The sequence below is a fragment of the Carya illinoinensis genome, chromosome 3, assembly GCF_018687715.1.
Source record: "Carya illinoinensis cultivar Pawnee chromosome 3, C.illinoinensisPawnee_v1, whole genome shotgun sequence".
Lineage (NCBI taxonomy): Eukaryota > Viridiplantae > Streptophyta > Magnoliopsida > Fagales > Juglandaceae > Carya > Carya illinoinensis.
The window spans coordinates 10,505,491-10,526,031 of NC_056754.1; the positions used below are offsets into that span (position 1 = coordinate 10,505,491).

Genomic DNA, 20,541 nt, shown 5'->3' on the forward strand with positions numbered 1-20,541 from the left:
GAAAAATCTCCCAAACGAATTGGGCAACACTCATAAGTAAAATACCAAAATCTAATGTTGGTAGATGAACAAGAACAATATTTTTTTCTTTACTTACAATTTATTCTACAAATATACCTATATATATATATACTTTATATAACATATCTTACACATTCTATGTAATTATATTTACTTGTAAAATTTTTTTACTTTTTTTTACTTATTATAAAAACTAACAACCTATACTTTCTTATATAATATAGGGAAATCATCTGCAAGCAACAATGTTTGGAAATGATATTGATTCAAGAGAAGACTCTCTACATATGTTTCGATCCTATTATATTATAAACCCATATGTCAAGCTACTGGATCCTAAATATAAAACTGAGTCGCATCAATACCAATGGATTATAAATGCAAAAACAATCATCGAAGAGATACCAGAAAATGAACAACAAGTAGAAATACCAAAATACAACCTCATTCCCATTAACGAGTTTGATGTTTATAAGGATTCAATTGCAGAAATAGGTAAATTATTATCATTTTTTAATTCTTTTGTTTCCTAAACAACTAATAATTTCAATATTTTTAATCAGATCTCTTAGCAGTTGCTCTTCACATCAAACCTCCAAAAGAAATAACATTAACAAATGGACCAGCTACTCTTCAAGAAATCTATGTTATAGATCAAAGGTAAATTTTTTCCCCTTTTTAATTTTTTAAAATTATTTTATAATCTTTATTTTATAAATTCTTTTTAATTTTCTCATTTCAAATTACGTAGCTTCAATCCTATCTCGTTGACTATGTGGGGTCGTTTTGTTCAAGATAAATGCAAAAAAATTTCTGAAATAATCGAAACAAAACCAATTCTACTTGCAACAAAGCTCAAAGTTCGTTCTTACAATGGTAATTTTAATAATTCAAGTTCTTAATTCTTATTTTAAATCTTACATTTTTTAATTAACAATTATTTATATTAATGAAACAGGACTATCTCTTTCATCTCGACCAGCAAATGCATTTACAATCAATCCTCTTATCCCTGACGCAAAACCACTGCAAAGATGGTAATTCATATTAATTACACTATTTTTTATTAACACATCTATTAAAAATGTTCCAATTATAATTTATTTTTTTCTTTTTTTAAGGATTGCAATCAATGATTCAAGACTTGAAATCATAATTACAAAATCGTTAAAATACCCATCTACATCTTTATCGTCAGTTGGTATTCGACAAATAATAAAAAATTGTGATATTGCTGCATTACAAAAATGTTTGCAACCAATGGAGGTAAATTATTTTTCTTAACATCATATTTATATTTATATTCCTTCTCATTAAACAAAATATTGTTCTTAATATAATATAGAAAGTAAAATCCTGATCAAGGCAAAGATAAATATCATAAATTTGCGCCAAATCTTCTTCTATATGTTATGCATCAATTGTAACAAAGGAACTGGGCATGACCATAATGAAAGTTTTCTCTGTTATCACTGCAAACATTAAAGTGTTGCTGAATCACGGTACACATTTTTTTAACTTCAATAATTAACAATTCATTTCAAAATTATTCACATATTAATTTTACCAATACTAACAAAAAATAATACTTTTATTATTTACAGTTGTCGAGCATATGTTGAAGTTGGCAATGGGACAGGAAAATTAGCAGCTGTTATGTTTGGTGAACTTGCAGAAAAAGCATTGGGTCATTCAGCCATTGATTTCATGAATCATACTAGAGAGGTAACTTTATTCTTTTTAACAAAATTTTCAAATAAAATTATATATAAATTATTTTTACATTTATTAATTATCTAATCTCACTAAATATTTACTACACAGGAACATTTACCATTTATACAAAAAATGGCATCAGAAGCTTCTAAAAATCAATGGATGATTCAACTTACTGTAGACCCAGAAATATTCAACCAATAGAGAGACAAAAACTTCAATGTTATCTCCATCAATCCTGTCCAATATGGACCTGAGCTTGAATGACACCTAAACAAAAAAACAAATCCATAACTCATTTTGTTGTTTATATCTGTGTAGGGTAATATCTTTGCTGACAAATTTTTGTAATTTAACTAAACAAGTTAACAGTACAACGAAGCAAACGTGCATCGCACGTTAGTCCTCATCTAGTATATATATATGCGTGTGTGTGTACCGTGTTTATGAAAATATAACTATACGAGTATACTATATATACCTAGGGCTGTGCATAAATGGCCTTGCACTGATCCGTCCGTAAGATTCGCAAGTGGCCCACCCGACAAAATCCGGGTTCATCGGATCAAGTTTCATAACGGTTGGTTAATCTATACATCCGTCGAACCCGATAACCGACTAACTAATGTTTTGAATCCAGTTCTCCTCCTCAAACCCTAGCCACCTCTACGTTCCTCATCGCCGTTCGTCGTCACAATTCGTGGTCGCCGTGGGTCGTCACAGCTCATGGTCGCAGTTCATCCCCTCTGTTGCTTCTCCACAAGGTCTGGATTTGCCTCACTCTCTCCTACTCCGATCCATCACAGGTTACTCTCTCTGTTAATTTCTCTCTCTAGCCGATTTCGATCTCTGCTGGATCTCTCTATGCCCTCCATCTATTTTGTCTGTTGGGTCTGCTGGAAGATGACCTGCATGCCACTTTAGCATAATATGAAATGGTATTTTGATAATGAAGAATAGAAGTATAGCATCTGTTTTAGAAAATAAGCTGGATGTTAGAGATATCTCTACTAGAATGTGCTTGTCTTTCAGATCCGTAGCATGTCTTGGGCAAGAATTATTCACAACATGAGTTTGCAAGAGCAATCCACTTAAACTTTGCTCTGAGCGGTTGGGATTAAGCCATTAATTAGCCTTTTAAACAAAGGGATTTATTGTGTTTTTTCATTAAACACAATTGTGCATAAACATATTAGTCTGTACTGACTGTTGAATTTCATTAATTTATGGATCAAATTATACACATGATCAGACCAAAGAGTTTCTGTACTGATTGTTGAATGTTCTTTCATTATCCAAAAGTTTGATTAAAATAACTTGTTACAATCGCCAATTCAGTCCAATTAATTGCTCAATCAAGATGGGGCTTAATTCTTTTCTTGGTTATCTTTCTATTAATAATTTAGAAGTATGATTAATCAAAATAATGCATTTTTAATGGTAATTAAGTACATATATATCTTAGAAATGAACTAAATAACAAGCTTAAGATATGGCCTTAAACATTTAATATATCATGAAAACTTAAGAAAACAAGTGAAAGTGATCATGTTTGTCCTTAATCCCATGTAATGGTAATAGTTGATGAATAATGTCACCTAAGCGTAATGTGATAAATAGGATAGGAGTGTATCATATAACAAAACTTTATCTATTTTGATCATTTATGGCCTATCTTTATAGGATATTTTGCAACTCCTAAGTCCTATTCAGTTTTAAAAAAAGAAAAAAATTTATAGTTTTTCATCGCCAACTTCTTCAAACGAAAGAGAATCCTAGTCGTTTATAACTAATTATTTGGTATCCAAATTAATAATTCTGCTGACCAATATATATTTTAAACTATTATACATAACATATGATATCAAGGAGAGTTTGCATGAGTTTGTGATGATAGTGACTATCTTCATTGATGATTATTTTTTTAGTGACCTTCTGTTTTTGGGTTGAAATGCTGGCTTAATGTAACTATAGGAAACAGAGCATGGGCTGCATTTAGTGATTTAGGTACAAGCTATGTCCCTGTTGCTTCTAAAAGTTTAGAGTAAATTCACGTTTTCTTTGGATCTCAACCAGTCGACTAGTTCTTATCCCAACCAGGCTGCATTTTTTTAATCTATTTTGCATGACAAGTGTTTTAAAACGAGTTATATAACTTTGTTGTACTTGAATTGGACCAATGTTGTCGTGATGCATGCACTAGTTCTTTTGTTTGTTTCTCTGTTTCTTGTATTATTTGAATATTTGAAAAGTGCCTTATTTGTGTGTGTGTGGCTGGATGCATCCTTTTTTTTTTTTACTAATATCTTGATTTTTGAGATTGAGAAATTTTGTTTATTTTGTAGTTTTTCTTTTGATGGTACCTCATTTTGTTAGCGGGGAGCATAATCCTATCCTTATTAATGTCCTTTGTGTGGAAAAATGATGCTCAGCTCCCTTGGTGGGGAATGTTATTTGCCTTTGCTTTGGCTTGGATTCTTACCCCCTCCCAATTGGAGTTATTCAAGCAACTACCAACCAAGTAATGAGTCAACTTTTTGAGCTGCTGTGTTTCTTCTTGCCTTTATCCTTTTAAAAGACAAGAAACCAATTTTCAACATAGAGCAGGAAGGTGGAAGAACTTGTAGATTTTATGATTTTAACATCTCAATATTTTTGTGACTACTATACAGCAACCTGGATATGACATAACAGATATTGATTTTAACATCTCAATATTCGGAAAATCCATTGCAAACTTGCTTTTTTGCTCACTCCTTAGTAATAAAATGATATTAATTTGTATGAAAAAGAGACTAAACAGATAGAGTGATGCAGAAATGAACTCACCTGCAAAGAGTTATATATATATTAAAAAAAAAAAAAAACCGATTCGTCCTTACGGACCGTATGTACAAACGGTTCGGGTCGAGTTGGCGCGTTCTGGGTAACCGGGTCGGATCGGACCATGCACAGAACCGACTTTGGACTCACGGGTTGCAGGCCTATATATACCTTTGATGAGTTATATATAATAGTATAAAACAAATATTTTTGTTTAAAATTTTTTAAAACTAATCAATCTGTTTAATTAAGAATTTTTGTTTAGTAGTTAAATTTTTTTACCAACCTGTAATTGAAAAACACAATTCCAAAGGAAAAAAAAAAAAAAAAAAAAGCAGTTTCATTTTTCCCTACTTTTTTTCCAAGCTCGTACTCTACTAAGAGGGCAGTTCTCTTGACTGTTACAATGCCACGTTAATTATCCCGTAAAAGCGCACGATCCGGAACTAGTCCACTCGTATTTGCACCCGATCGACCAACAACGTGCAGACAATTTCTGAGGCCGATCAGTTAGTTTTCTCTATCTCGATAGCAGAAGCCTACACTGCATATCACAAACTTCATTCAAAATTTATTTAAAAATCGTAACAAATCATTATCGGGTGGGACTATCAAATCCAACTGCCACAATACTAAATCAAGCTCTCCAAATCCAATAAATATAATTTTCTTGTACTTGTCTGTATTAGATTGTAATATTAATTATTTACAATCTAATACCCATTACCCGGCCGTTTTGACCATGTGTTCGATTGGGACTTAGTACGCCAAAGGGAAAAAAGAAATTAAAATATGTACGCGGTCTACATATCAATTAGCTAGGTTTACTAATTCCCATCTTTCGTATACGTCTTGATTTTGTTTTTTGTTTTCAATATCAACATATTGTTTTATTGTTTCACTTTCACATCGTACTCATGACACCCAGCTAGCATGGTACGATTGACTCTATTATAAACACGAGGGCTTCCACATACATACATACATATATATATATATATATGGCACTCACCCAGCCAGCAACTCCACGACATGTCACCGGGAACACGGCCAGCCGGCCAGTACGTACCAGTAGCTTAATAATACTAATTAAATAAGAATACTAGTGATCAGATATAATAATTACATTCAAAGAGTAATTATATTACGTTGATCAGTTAATGCCTCTCTACGACCAGGGTTTTCAGCCAATGCATGCATGTAACCCAGGTTAATTAGCTCAACTATGCCGGGTTTATGGCTAGTTTTTGTTCGTCAGTCTACGTCGAAGTTTAGCAGCTCTTCATGAATATTAATACACGTACAATAATATATAATATACCGACGAGTTGCATGGAGTCCAATCACAACAAATATTCACACTGATCCGCTACAATGACTTTAAATAATCGATCGGAGCAGCTCTTAGCTCACTGTATCCAGTGGTGCAAATCAACACACAGAAAAATACTATACATACCACGTTTCACTCTTATATCTTTTTTGTGATAAACATATAATTTTTTTTAAAAGGTTAAAATGATTTAAAGGTACTTAAAAATGTCAAATTCACAAAATGGATTAAAAATAGGATAGCAGTGTAATTTAAAATAGCTTTACTCATTAAAAAATATTGTAACGAAATATTGATAAAAGTTAAAAACAATAACTACATGAATCATTTTGTTTCGAGTGAGTCAAAACTACGAGTTCATAATTGGCTCAAAAATGCCTAACTAGGGAGTACATCTACTGGACAGGCCGTACATATATATATACACACACGTGCCTAGGCCCACATTTAAACATATTCTTGGGATCTAGAACCTATGACAACTTCGTAAAGTACCAGATCAATATCTTATTGAATATCTCAAATTAAGTCCAGTTTGGTCATATAAAAATAAAGTACTATCTTATTTTATTTTATATAATTATTATGATTTTTTTTAATTTTTCATATAAAATATAATAAAAAATTTAATTTTTTTTAAATTTAAAAATAAAATAAATATTAAAAAATTATATTATAATAATATTTTATTTAATTATTTATAAAATATATCATTTTAACTGTGTAATCAAACAATAGAGGCTAAATTGTCTATATTAATAATAATAATCTCTTGACCGACCGTCAATATTGCCTCTTCATCATCTCCACCATCGATCCAGCTATAATCTGATCCCCGATCCATTAATTTTCAAACCCAATTCTTGTAATTCATCTCTTACCAACTCTCGCGTCCGCTTCCCTAAGCTGCCGCTAGTGAGTTCGACAACTTGCTTAGATAGTTTAAAATACAATAGTCAACTACAAAAAACTCACCGCCCACATGATCCACTAGATTCAAAACCTAATTTCTCTGCAACCGCTCTCATCTCACCTCCCCCAGACTGCCCCCAAAAGCCCAGTACAACATACTCACCATAAATACGTAAATCCTTGGAGACAGAATGCGCGAGGAGAAAGAGAATAACAGCCACAGACTTTGACTAGTCCTAGCTATTGCCTATGGCTAGTTCTAACCTACCGCCATATCAACCCACCTCCATGTTGAGGAATGTGGAGTCTGGTCCACACCGCTCGAGCGGAGGCATTGGCCGCTCGAGCGAAGTCAGGCAGAGTCGAACGCTCGATGTTGGCTCGACAGTGAGCTCGAGCAGGAGGAGTTCGCTCGAGCGGAGGTATTGGCCGCTCGAGCGAAATCAGGCAGAGTCGAACGCTCGACGTCAGCTCGACAGTGGGCTCGAGCGGGATGCGGAAGGGAAGTTCACTCGACGCGCGCTCGACACGCCGCTCGAGCGAACATACGATTTAGGGATTCCGCCGTTTGAACTATAAATATGATTTTTGCCTCTTAAGTCTGTAACAGAGCAGCTACGAAAACACTGTGGATGAACAGTGTTGTGACCCATCTTGTAGTGTGATTCCTCAATAATAAAAATCCTCTGCAGCTCCCGTGGACGTAGGCAATTTGCCGAACCACGTACATCTTGTGTCGTGTGTGATTGCGTGTGTGATCGTTTTCTCATTCGGTGTTATTTTTCAATTCATTGTCATCGTTTTTTCACAACAATTGGTATCAAGAGCCAAGGTTCGGGTCTGAGGAGAAACGATGGCTGGAGATGAATTGAAGGTATCGGGGATCGAGAAGTTTGATGGCACGGATTTTGGATACTGGAGGATGCAGATAGAGGACTACCTCTATGGGAAGAAACTCCATCTTCCACTATTGGGGCAGCAACCGGAAAAGATGGATGATGCTAGTTGGAATCTGTTGGATCGACAGGTTCTGGGGGTTATTCGATTAACCCTGTCGAGATCCGTTGCACACAACGTCATCAAGGAGAAGACGACGGCGGATCTCATGGCGGCTTTGTCAGGTATGTATGAAAAGCCGTCAGCGAATAACAAGGTACATCTGATGAAAAAGTTATTCAATTTGAAAATGGCAGATAGTACGTCTGTTGCACAACATCTGAATGATTTTAATACTATCACAAATCAATTGTCGTCTGTTGAAATTGAATTTGATGATGAGATACGTGCACTGATACTATTGGCTTCATTGCCAAATAGTTGGGAAGCCATGAGAATGGCTGTTAGTAATTCTGCTGGTAAAAATAAACTGAAGTATGATGATATTCGTGATTTGATTTTGGCTGAGGAGGTGCGCAGGAAAGATTCAGGCGAGACCTCGGGTTTGAGTTCAGCCCTGAATGTTGAATCTCGAGGGAGATCACATGACAGGAATTCAAACAGAGGAAGATCAAAATCAAAGTATAGGGGCAAGAGCAAGTCGAGGCCTGGTCAGCAGGCAACTTGCTGGAATTGTGGCAAAGCTGGCCACATAAAGAAAAACTGCAAAAACCCCAAGAAGACGGAGAATGATAGTGCTAATGTGGTAACTGAAGAAGTACAGGATGCACTATTGCTTGCAGTTCATAGTCCAGTTGATGACTGGATACTGGATTCAGGGGCTTCCTTCCATACATCTTCCCACCGGGAACTAATGAGGAATTATGTTGCAGGTGATTTTGGGAAGGTATATTTGGCTGATGGTGAGGCTTTGAACGTAGTGGGGATGGGAGACATTGACATTGCACTCCCTGGCAAGAACAAATGGACCTTGCAAAAGGTCAGGCACATTCCTGAGTTGAAGAAGAACCTCATTTCTGTTGGGCAGCTTGATGAGTGTGGTCATTCAGTGGTGTTCTCAGATAGCACCTGGAAGGTCACAAAAGGGGCATTGGTACTAGCTCGGGGTAAGAAAACTGGTACACTTTATATGACTACTGGTTTAATTGACACTATTGCTACTACCGTTGCAGAGAGCACAACAGATTTGTGGCATTGTAGGCTTGGCCATATGAGTCAGAAGGGCATGACGGAACTTCTGTCTAGAGGCAAGCTACCAGAACTGAAGACAGTTGATCTCGGTATGTGTGAGAGTTGTGTTATGGGGAAGCAAAAGAAGGTCAGCTTCTTGAAAAGTGGCAGGACGCCAAAGACAGGAAGACTTGATCTTGTGCACACAGATGTGTGGGGTCCTTCTCCAGTTGCATCTCTTGGAGGTTCTCGCTACTATGTTACGTTCATTGATGACCATAGTAGAAAGGTATGGATTTATTTTTTGAAACATAAATCTGAAGTATTTGATGTTTTCAAAACTTGGAAAGCCATGGTTGAGACAGAGACAGGCTTGAAACTGAAGTGTTTGAGGTCTGACAATGGTGGTGAGTATGTTGATGGCGGGTTCAAGGAGTACTGTGCAGCTCAGGGTATCAGAATGGAGAAGACCATTCCTGGGACACCACAGCAAAATGGAGTTGCTGAGCGTATGAACAAGACCATTAATGAGCGTGCTAGAAGCATGAGGTTGCACGCTGGACTACCACCCACTTTCTGGGTAGATGCAGTCAGCACTGCCGTTTATTTGATAAACAGAGGGCCATCAGTTCCACTGGATTGTGGATTGCCTGAGGAGGTTTGGAGCGGGAAAGAGGTTAAGTTTTCTCACCTTAAAACCTTTGGTTGTCTTTCTTATGTGCTTGTTGATTCTGATGCTCGCAGTAAGCTTAAGGCTAAGTCAAAGAAATGCTATTTCATTGGCTATGGAGACGAGGCATTTGGCTATCGTTTCTGGGATGATCAGGGTCGGAAAATCATAAGAAGCAGGAATGTAATTTTCAATGAGAAAATGATGTACAAGGATAAGTCGAGTACAGTTCCTGCAGTAGCTCCTCAGGAGTCTGAGTTTGTAGGATTGGATGACCTACCAGAGGTCACAGTGCAGTGTAGAAATGAGAGTGACGGGGAGAGTGGGTCCAGTACACCCATTCATATTATTCCGCAGGCAGTTTCAAAACCGTCTACTCCTACAGTTGCAGTTCGCAGGTTAGTTAGGACTATACGTCCCCCACAGCGTTTCTCACCTACTTTGAATTACATTCTGTTGACAGATGGTGGAGAACCGCAGAGTTATGAAGAAACCTTGCAAGATGAGAATTCTAGCAAGTGGGAGCTGGCCATGAAAGACGAGATGGATTCCTTGCTAGGGAATCAGACATGGGAGTTGACAGAACTTCCATCAGGGAAGAAGGCATTACACAACAAGTGGGTGTACCGGGTGAAAACTGAGCATGATGGCAGTAAGAGGTACAAGGCTAGACTTGTTGTAAAAGGCTTTCAGCAGAAGCAGGGTATTGACTACTCTGAGATCTTTTCTCCTATGGTAAAGATCACAACTATCAGGATGGTACTAGCTATGGTTGCCACTGAAGATCTATTTCTTGAGCAGTTAGATGTGAAGACAGCTTTTCTTCATGGAGACCTTGAAGAAGACATCTACATGCACCAGCCTGAGGGGTTTGTGGTACAGGGAAAGGAAGGTTCAGTTTGCAGACTGAAGAAGAGCTTGTATGGCCTGAAACAAGCTCCTAGACAGTGGTACAAGAAATTTGACAACTTTATGCACAGTGCAGGGTATATTAGATGTCAGGCAGATCACTGTTGCTATGTCAGGCATTTTGGCAATTCTTATATTATTTTGCTGTTGTATGTGGATGACATGCTTATTGCAGGGGCTAGTATTGATGAGATCAATAATCTGAAGAAGCAGATGTCAGAGCACTTTGCAATGAAAGATTTGGGAGCTGCAAAGCAAATCCTTGGCATGAGAATTGTCAGAGACAGAGTCAGAGGTACGTTGAGACTCTCACAGGCTGAGTATGTGAAAAAGGTACTCAGCAGGTTCAACATGGACAAGGCCAAACCAGTTGGCACACCCTTGGGAAGTCACTTCAGACTCAGCAAGAATCAGTCACCAGAGTCAGAGGAGGAACGAGATTACATGAGTAAGGTTCCTTATGCCTCAGCCATTGGTTCACTTATGTATGCTATGGTTTGTACAAGACCGGATATTGCCCATGCAGTGGGAGTTGTGAGTAGATACATGAGTAACCCAGGAAAGCAACATTGGGAAGCAGTGAAGTGGATTTTGAGGTACCTAAAGGGTTCCTCAGAAACCTGTTTATGTTTCTCTGGAGAGAGCTTGGAGGTGCAGGGCTATGTTGATGCTGATTTAGCTGGAGATATTGACAGCAGAAAGAGTACCACGGGCTTTGTTTATACACTTGGTGGTACTGCAGTGTCATGGGGTTCTAATTTACAGAAAACAGTTTCTTTGTCTACAACAGAAGCTGAGTATATTGCAGTGTCAGAGGCTGCAAAGGAGATGGTATGGCTACAAGGCTTCTTGGAAGAATTGGGTAAGAAGAATCTGAAAGGCACTCTCTACAGTGACAGTCAGAGTGCCATATTCCTTGCCAAGAATCCAACATTCCATTCCAGGACCAAGCACATTCAGATCAGGTACCACTTCATACGGTCATTGTTAGATGACAGACAGTTGTTACTTGAAAAGATATGTGGAAGCAAGAACCCTGCTGATATGTTGACAAAGGGTGTTACGCTTGAGAAACTGAAGTTGTGCGCAACTTCAGTTGGTCTTCTAGAATGAAGACAGGAGCAGTGAGTTGCAGAGGTGGAGGATATCATGTTTGAGGAAGACGGAGATACAGCGAGTGTACCAGTCTCCAAGTGGGAGAATTGTTGAGGAATGTGGAGTCTGGTCCACACCGCTCGAGCGGAGGCATTGGTCGCTCGAGCGAAGTCAGGCAGAGTCGAACGCTCGATGTTGGCTCGACAGTGAGCTCGAGCAGGAGGAGTTCGCTCGAGCGGAGGTATTGGCCGCTCGAGCGAAATCAGGCAGAGTCGAACGCTCGACGTCAGCTCGACAGTGGGCTCGAGCGGGATGCGGAAGGGAAGTTCACTCGACGCGCGCTCGACACGCCGCTCGAGCGAACATACGATTTAGGGATTCCGCCGTTTGAACTATAAATATGATTTTTGCCTCTTAAGTCTGTAACAGAGCAGCTACGAAAACACTGTGGATGAACAGTGTTGTGACCCATCTTGTAGTGTGATTCCTCAATAATAAAAATCCTCTGCAGCTCCCGTGGACGTAGGCAATTTGCCGAACCACGTACATCTTGTGTCGTGTGTGATTGCGTGTGTGATCGTTTTCTCATTCGGTGTTATTTTTCAATTCATTGTCATCGTTTTTTCACAACACTCCAAGCCTTCCAAGCCCCCCAACGGCTCCTGCATCTCCTTCTCGAGGAAAACCACCAACCTCTACTCTCTTGTTGTCTTCCTCTGCATCACCTCTTACTTTCTCGGTGCTTGGCAACGAGGCGGCACCACTATTCCCACCACCAGTAGTTTAGTATCGGATGCATGTGCTCCAGCAGTACTCGATAACCTAGAGTTCAACCCCCGCCATAGCCTCAACGACACCGGCGAAACTTTACCCTCCATTAGTACTAGCAAGAGCTACCCTCTATGCGACGTGAGTTACAGCGAGTACACTCCCTGTGAGGATGCAAAGAGATCGCTCAGGTATAGCAGAGATAGGTTGATATACAGGGAGAGACACTGTCCCGAGAAGAGTGAGCTCTTGAAGTGTCGCGTGCCGGCACCATATGGGTACAAAAATCCGTTTGCGTGGCCGAAAAGTCGGGATCTTGCGTGGTACGCGAATGTACCGCACAAGGAGTTGACAGTGGAGAAGGCGGTGCAGAATTGGATCAGATATGAAGGAGATAAGTTTAGGTTTCCCGGAGGGGGTACAATGTTCCCTAATGGTGCTAATGCGTACATTGATGACATTGGGAAGTTTATCAATCTTAAAGATGGGTCTATTCGGACCGCCATTGATACGGGCTGTGGGGTAAGCTTTCTTCAATCTTGCTGTTAATTAATCTGTTCCTTTTCCTTTCTCGAGTATCGGTCCTCCTACGATTTCATTTCTTTAATTTTATTATCCTTATGTTATTATTTTTACTTTTTTTTAGAATTGAATAAGATTGCATATATATAGTATTATATTAGCATAAGCTAGCTACGGACTCCAGACCAAAGGGTTTGATTAAATAAATATTCCACCACCGTTTACCATTGCACATGTTAATAAAAATAATAATAATAACTATAGAAAATTAGAAAAGGAAAAAAAAAAAATTAATAGAGAAAAGATAGTCCAATTGGCTGGCATTGTTCCAGTACCGTATATAGGCCGGAAACTGAAATCGACTAGCTATAGAAAATAACCGTTACAATATTTCTGATCTCGTTCGTTGGTGCGCACACGGTACCGCGCGCATTCAGAATCATGTTTTTTTTTTCCTCTCACTTGGAATAATGGGAATGTTTTGACGGTGCCAAATTATCTTGCCTGTAATATGTCGCAAGATTTTGGAAATCATATGCTTGCCAATTAACATTACCATAAAAAAAAATCAAATTAAATCAAATTATAGAAACTTTAGCTTGGTTTGGTTATACAGATGAAATTATCTCATTTTATCTCATATAATTATTACAATTTTTTCAAATTCTCATACAAAATATAATAAATAATTCAAATTTTTAAAATTGTATAATCAAAATAATATTAAAAAATTATATTCTAACAATATTTTATTTAATTTTTAATTTTTATTTTATATCATGATCTCTGCGATCTCATGATTTCGTCTGTACGTACGTGTAACCAATCGAGCCGGAAGATGATTGATCAAATTTGTCATGTGGTTTGCGGTTAATTATATATAAGAGAGTCAAAGTGAAAACGAATTGCTAAAGTTAATGGGATTTAATTATCATTAATTACTAAAAGATTACAATATTCAATGGCCGGGATCGTCAGAACCTCTGACAGAGTTACTATTATTCTATTATTATGTGTGCCTGCCAATTGTATCCATTGTGCGTGGATCATACGCGGGTACGTATCGTTCAGGAGTAATATTTTAATTAATATGCCAACATGAGTTACTTATCACAGCTAAGACTATGCATAAATTAAATGTGATTTTTTTACAATATGTGGGTGAATATAATTCAATGATCAACATGCTAGCTATTATGTTGAGCAAAGTAAAATTTTATGTAACATCGCGAGAAATATCATTGTTCAAGTTGACCCACCCGTTGCAACGATATATGCAGGTTGCAAGCTGGGGAGCATATCTTCTCTCCCGTGACATCCTGGCAATGTCATTTGCGCCGAGGGACACCCACGAAGCTCAGGTGCAATTTGCTCTGGAGCGAGGTGTTCCTGCTTTGATTGGTGTCATTGCCTCTAAGCGACTTCCTTACCCATCCAGAGCTTTTGACATGGCCCATTGCTCTCGCTGCCTCATTCCATGGGGCCAACATGGTACGTACTACAAAGTTTAAATATTAATTTCATTTTTGTGGCCGGTCACTAGAGTAATTTATGCCATATATGTATGGTGAAACATTCATTATGATACAAAGTTGATGCATGATTTCTTATAATTGGTTATGTTCTATATAGGTGGGCTTTTCTTGATTGAAGTTGATCGGGTTCTACGCCCCGGTGGGTACTGGATTTTGTCTGGACCACCCGTCCACTGGAAGAAATATTGGAAAGGCTGGGAAAGAACAAGGGAAGATTTGAATGCTGAACAGACAACCATTGAGAATGTTGCTAAAAGCCTTTGCTGGAAAAAGTTGATAGAGCGGGATGATATTTCTATATGGCAAAAGCCCACCAATCACTTAAACTGCAAAGTTAACCGTAAACTCACCCAAAATCCACCGTTCTGCCCAGCTCAAGATCCTGACAAGGCCTGGTATGTATGCAAGTTCGTGCTTTCCTAATTTAATTTCGGGCTTATTATTCGTAGTATTTTTATCATGAAAGATTGAATATTGGTGCTGGGCTATTCCATCATGCGCAAATGTTCGTTTTGACCATTTTCAGGTATACCGAAATGAAGACTTGTTTGACAACCCTGCCTGAAGTTTCCAACAGTGAAGAAATAGCGGGTGGAGAGCTGGCAAAATGGCCTGAAAGACTGTATGCGATACCGCCTAGGGTTAGCAAGGGAACTGTGTCTGGCGTTACAGCTGAGGTTTTCCAACAAGATGCAGAACTATGGAAGAAGAGAGTGTCATATTATAAATATGTAAACCAACAGTTAGGACAAGCTGGGAGGTACCGCAACGTTTTAGATATGAATGCTCACTTGGGTGGCTTCGCTGCTGCCCTAATTGATTACCCACTTTGGGTGATGAATGTGGTTCCTGTCGAGGCAAAGGTTAACACACTTGGAGTAATATACGAAAGGGGATTGATTGGAACATATCAGAATTGGTACACATGCACTTAAATTTCTGTAATTTCTTATTTTTTATTTCATTTGGTTTGATTAAATTTAATTACAAGCTAGTTTGATTAGCTAATTAACTTTTGGGCTGCAGGTGTGAAGCCATGTCTACTTATCCAAGAACTTATGACCTCATTCACGCTGATTCCGTCTTTAGTCTGTACAAAGACAGGTAATTTCTTTGTATTGAAAGGGAAGAATATATTATGTTTACTAGCTAGAAATTAACTCTAAAACGTTTCAACTTGCATTTTTGCGTACTTGTAGATGTGAAATGGAAGATATTCTACTGGAAATGGATAGAATTTTGAGACCAGAAGGAAGTGTAATCTTCAGGGATGATGTTGATGTTGTGATTAAGATCAAGAATGTTATCGATAGATTGGAATGGGACAGCGTAATTGTTGACCATGAAGATGGGCCTCATCAAAGGGAGAAGCTTTTACTTGCGGTGAAAAATTATTGGACTGCTCCTGCTCCCGATCAAGAAGAACTCCAAACAACTACTTAGAACTTGATAATTCTGTTCATTTTTTTCCTTACTTCTTTCATTTTTTCTCTGGTTGGTTAATATTGAAAATTTGGAATTCGGCACTGCAGTACAATAATATATATTATTCTTTGCACATTGCAAGTTACATCCACCACACAACTATAATACTGAACTTTATATCCGATGATTGATAGAAAAATGCTTCTAACTAGTTCCGCTTAGAGTTTATATTGTTTCCGAAATAGAATCTTAGAATATAATAGCTAGTCATTTGGAATATTTTTTTCATAATTTGGGTGGACCTTTTGATGCCATTCCTACAATGAGAAAGTGTTATTAATTCCTCTAAAAAAAGGGGAGTAATAGCTAGGAGTCATAATATGTGACACGACTCATGAATCCAACACGACATGAAATTAACGGGTTTGGATTTTTTATTAACAAGTTTGGGTCAAAACGGGTTGACCTGTTAAGACGCGACTTATAAACGAGTCAAATATAACAAGTCAACTTGCTTAACATGAAATCAATCTGCTTTGACTCGTTTAGAATTTATTTTTAAATTAAAATTTTATTATTATTAAGTTGTAATATTGGTATTTCTCAGTGTGCCTATGCTTTTATTAATTTTATTATTGAGATTGTAATTTTGGATCTATACTAATATTTGTTATTATATGGTTTGTAATATTAGTTTTATTATATGTTAAAATTTGAAAGATATTGATATATATTTTTTAAGATATTGTAGTTATTAATAAATATAAATTTTAACTTTTATGTGAAATTATGTTAATCAAGTCAAATGGGTTATGCATTTTAGCTCAATCCATTTATATGAAATAAACGAGTTTAAATGAGTTTTGTCGTGTTAATATATTTTTAATTAATTATTAAATGGGTGACATGGCACGGCTCATTATCTAAATGGGTTAGGTTAGGTTAGAGTTTGAAAGTTTGATACGTTTAGTTTAATGGATTAGATATGAGTTGACCTATATAATCAAATATTCATTACTTGACATGACACGACATAGCCCCGAACCAAAAACATGATTTGCCACCCCTGGTAATAGCTAGTTAGGAACATAAACACAAAATTTTAAAAAAACCATATAATAGGTCTAGTTTGGTTTCACAAACCTTTCAAGCCAACTCATCCAATCTCATCTTATCTCATATCAATATTCAAACACAATTCAAATACAAACATTTTTTAATTTCAAATTTAAACTTTTTTTATCTAATTATTATCACTACAAGAAATTTAATTTTTAGGGACGAAATTTGTTAGGGACGAAATAAATTTCATCTCTAAAAATACTTTTCAGAAACAAAATTTAAATTTCGTCTCAAAACATGGAAAACCTTATAAATCCGTTCGAACTAATACATATTAGTTCGAACTGGAGATTCTGAGATGAATTAGATCGTCTCCAAAAATATAAACCGTTCGAACTAATAAAATTTAATTCGAACAGATAATTAATCTATTCGAATGCAAAATAATTGGTTCGAATGAGTATTACCTTGTTCGAACGGTATTATTTAATTGAAAAGATATATTGTTAAAATTGTAATAATACATATTTTTTATATTAATTTTTTATCATTTTCAAAGTAAATAAAAATATCTATATATTATATATTATGATTTACAATGAATTAAAATATTTACGAATTCATAAATTAATTTTATGTAATTAATTTTAAAATATTTTAGTTAAATAAATATTACTTTAAAGATAGTGTCATTTTTTCAATTATTGTGAACATTAAGTATAATGAAAAGAAAATATAATTAACAATAAAGAGGCTAGCAAACACTAAAAATAAAAATCATACATTAATTACATTCCAAAAAGAGTTAGACGTTCTATACAACATAAAAAAGTAAAATAATAACTAACAAGATCTATTTATTAAGTAAATCAAAATCCTCCTGTAAGGTATGTAAGCATCATTCCAAGTCCTTAAACTTCTCCATGATGAGTTGAATGAAATCCCTCAATATAAATAATAATAAGGGCTACCAAATATCATCTTTAGGTTGAATGATTAAAATTCAATTCGAATGGTCGAAAATTTCATTCGAATGGCGTTAAAGTCCATTCGAATGGAATTTAAAGTCATTTGAATGAACTTTTATTCCATTCGAAAGACAATAAATTTCATTCGAATGGAATTTAGGCTCATTTGAACGGAACTGAGCCAAACAGACATGACTGAGTCGATTCAGTTTCGAATCTACAAACTAGTTTTTCACCATAATCCAAGATTTTAATCGGTAGAAATGATTTAGGAGTAAAGTCTCATCATTTCTACCGATTACTTTTGTGTCATTTGGCCCCAAAACAACAAAATGGGGTCGGAGAAGAAACTGTATTGCGGCATATATAACATAATTTCGTTCGAATGGAAATGGTATAAGTTCGAACAGAAAGGGTATAAGTTCGAATGAATTATATAATAATTCAAAAAATATATATATATAAGTACAAGAGGTAAAACAATACGTTTTATATTACTAATACTAGTATATAATATTAATATTAGTACTAATAAAAAAATTTTGGACTAGTATATATAATATAGTATATATATAATATATATTAGATATCTATATTATATAGTATAGAGTATTTAATTAGTTACTTATCTATATTGTAAGTAACTAGTATATATATATAATAGTATATATATTATGCATTAGATGAGTATAAAAGAGTATTGTGTAAAGCATTGTATTATAAAGTAATATGCTAATATATAGTAAAATATTGCATTAAATATAAGTATAAAATACATATATCTAATATATTTAGTTTGTATATTAGTAATAAACCAAGTACTTAGAATATATTATAAAGTATTATAATACTATTAGTTTTCATATATTTATGCTATATATACTATAATATCACTTAGTATTATACTATTAGTGATACTTAATATTATACTTATAGTGATACTAATTATAAGTATAACACTATTAGTGATACTAAATAAAATATTATACTATTAGTAATACTTAATATTATAGATTGGTAAAACTTAGTATTATACTATTAGTGACACTTAGTATTATATAGTATATATAATTTTTATATATACTAATAATAATATTGAAAATATTATGTGTATATTTATATATTTCTAGAATTATCTGTTCGAACGAATATAAAACAGTTCCAATAGAGATAAACTATGTTCGAACGAATTTTTTTTGTTTGGAGGGAAAATTCGTGCCAAATTATCGGTAGATACTGGAGAATATTTCATTTTTTTTGTTCGAAAGCTTATATTATTAGTTCGAATGAGAAAATATTGTGGGAAAAATTAGCGGTTTTTTGAATTTTTGCATTCGAACTGCTAAAAAATCCGTTCAAACGTAAATTCACATATTATTAACCCAATTCTTTCACTTTATTTTCACTCGGATTGAAGTTTGAGAGAGGGAGAGAGAGCGTGACAGAGGCTTTGAGAGAGTGTTGTGGAGAAAGAGAGAGAGCTTGAAAGAAGTGAAAGAGAAGAGATTCTTGAGAGAGAAAAGATAAGGACAAGAGGTAATATGATTTTTTTTTTTTTTGTTATTTTTCATTCCGATTTTCATTTACAAGTATCTTGATATTTGTTGCATTTATTTGTTGGGATAGAGCAACGGTTTAATGTGTTTTATGCATATATAGGTATTGTGGATTGATATTTTTATTGTATTGTAAAAATTAGAGGTAAGTTTTTATAGTTTTCTAAGTTATTTAATAATCATATTTAGGGATAATCATATAGTTTTCAATGTATTGTATTGAAATATGCTGCAGTATATATGAAAATTATGTTTTGTGGTTCAGTTTTTTGCTCTGTTTCGTGACTGGTTTCTAGCTTGGTCCTATTCGAACACTCTGAATACTATTCGAATTGAATTTTCTCCGTTCGAACGGAATCTAACTCGACCAGAATTCCGTTCGAACAGTTTGAGTATTTGTTCGAACAATATCAATTAAATAGATATTTATAATGTAATTATAAAATGCAATTATAATATATAATTGTAAATATTTAAGTACTGTAATTAAATAGATCAATACTTAAAATCTAATTATATATTATTTAATTAAAGAATTATAATGTATTAGTGAAAATATTTAAGTACTCTAATTACATATATTAATTAGTTAAAATATAATTATAAAATAATTAATTAAAAAATTATAATTAAATATTTAAAAATATTTAAGTGCTCTAATTAAATAGATTAATACTCTAAATACTTTTATAAAATATTTAATTAAATAATTATAATGAATTATTGAAAATATTTATGTACTCTAAATAAATATATTAATTAGTAAAATATAAATATAAAATAATCAATTAAAAAATTATAATTAAACATTTGAAAATATTTAAGTACTCTAATTAAGATGATTAACATGATGGAATATACTTATACAATATTTAATTAAAGAATTGTAATGTATAATTAAAAATATTTAACTATTCTAATTAAATAGATTAATAATTCATTTTATATATTTATTATAATTTCAAACAGATATGCCTCCTAAACGCAAAAGAACACGTGAGTCATCCCCACTACTTACTAACTCCCCATGTGATTCACCTGCCAACAATGGTAAGCCAAAATCACCAGAACCAGAACAATGTATTTTATCACTGTATAGTTTTTAAATAAAATAATTTAATTAAAATATATGTTTTAATTTTTGTATATATAGTTATTG

The 20,541-nt window shown here is 34.9% G+C and overlaps 1 protein-coding gene across 1 annotated transcript; it reads left to right on the forward strand.

The window, feature by feature from the left end:
* The first annotated feature begins 266 nt into the window (after nucleotides 1-266).
* Nucleotides 267-15,900, forward strand: LOC122304464 (probable methyltransferase PMT15). Its single transcript, XM_043116737.1, has 9 exons — nucleotides 267-516; nucleotides 980-1,058; nucleotides 1,626-1,746; nucleotides 12,186-12,836; nucleotides 14,117-14,327; nucleotides 14,469-14,766; nucleotides 14,898-15,290; nucleotides 15,398-15,475; nucleotides 15,571-15,900. Exons 1-9 carry the CDS (start codon nucleotides 267-269, stop codon nucleotides 15,812-15,814), a joined length of 2,325 nt encoding a protein of 774 aa, XP_042972671.1. The 3' UTR covers nucleotides 15,815-15,900.
* Nucleotides 15,901-20,541: the final 4,641 nt, after the last annotated feature.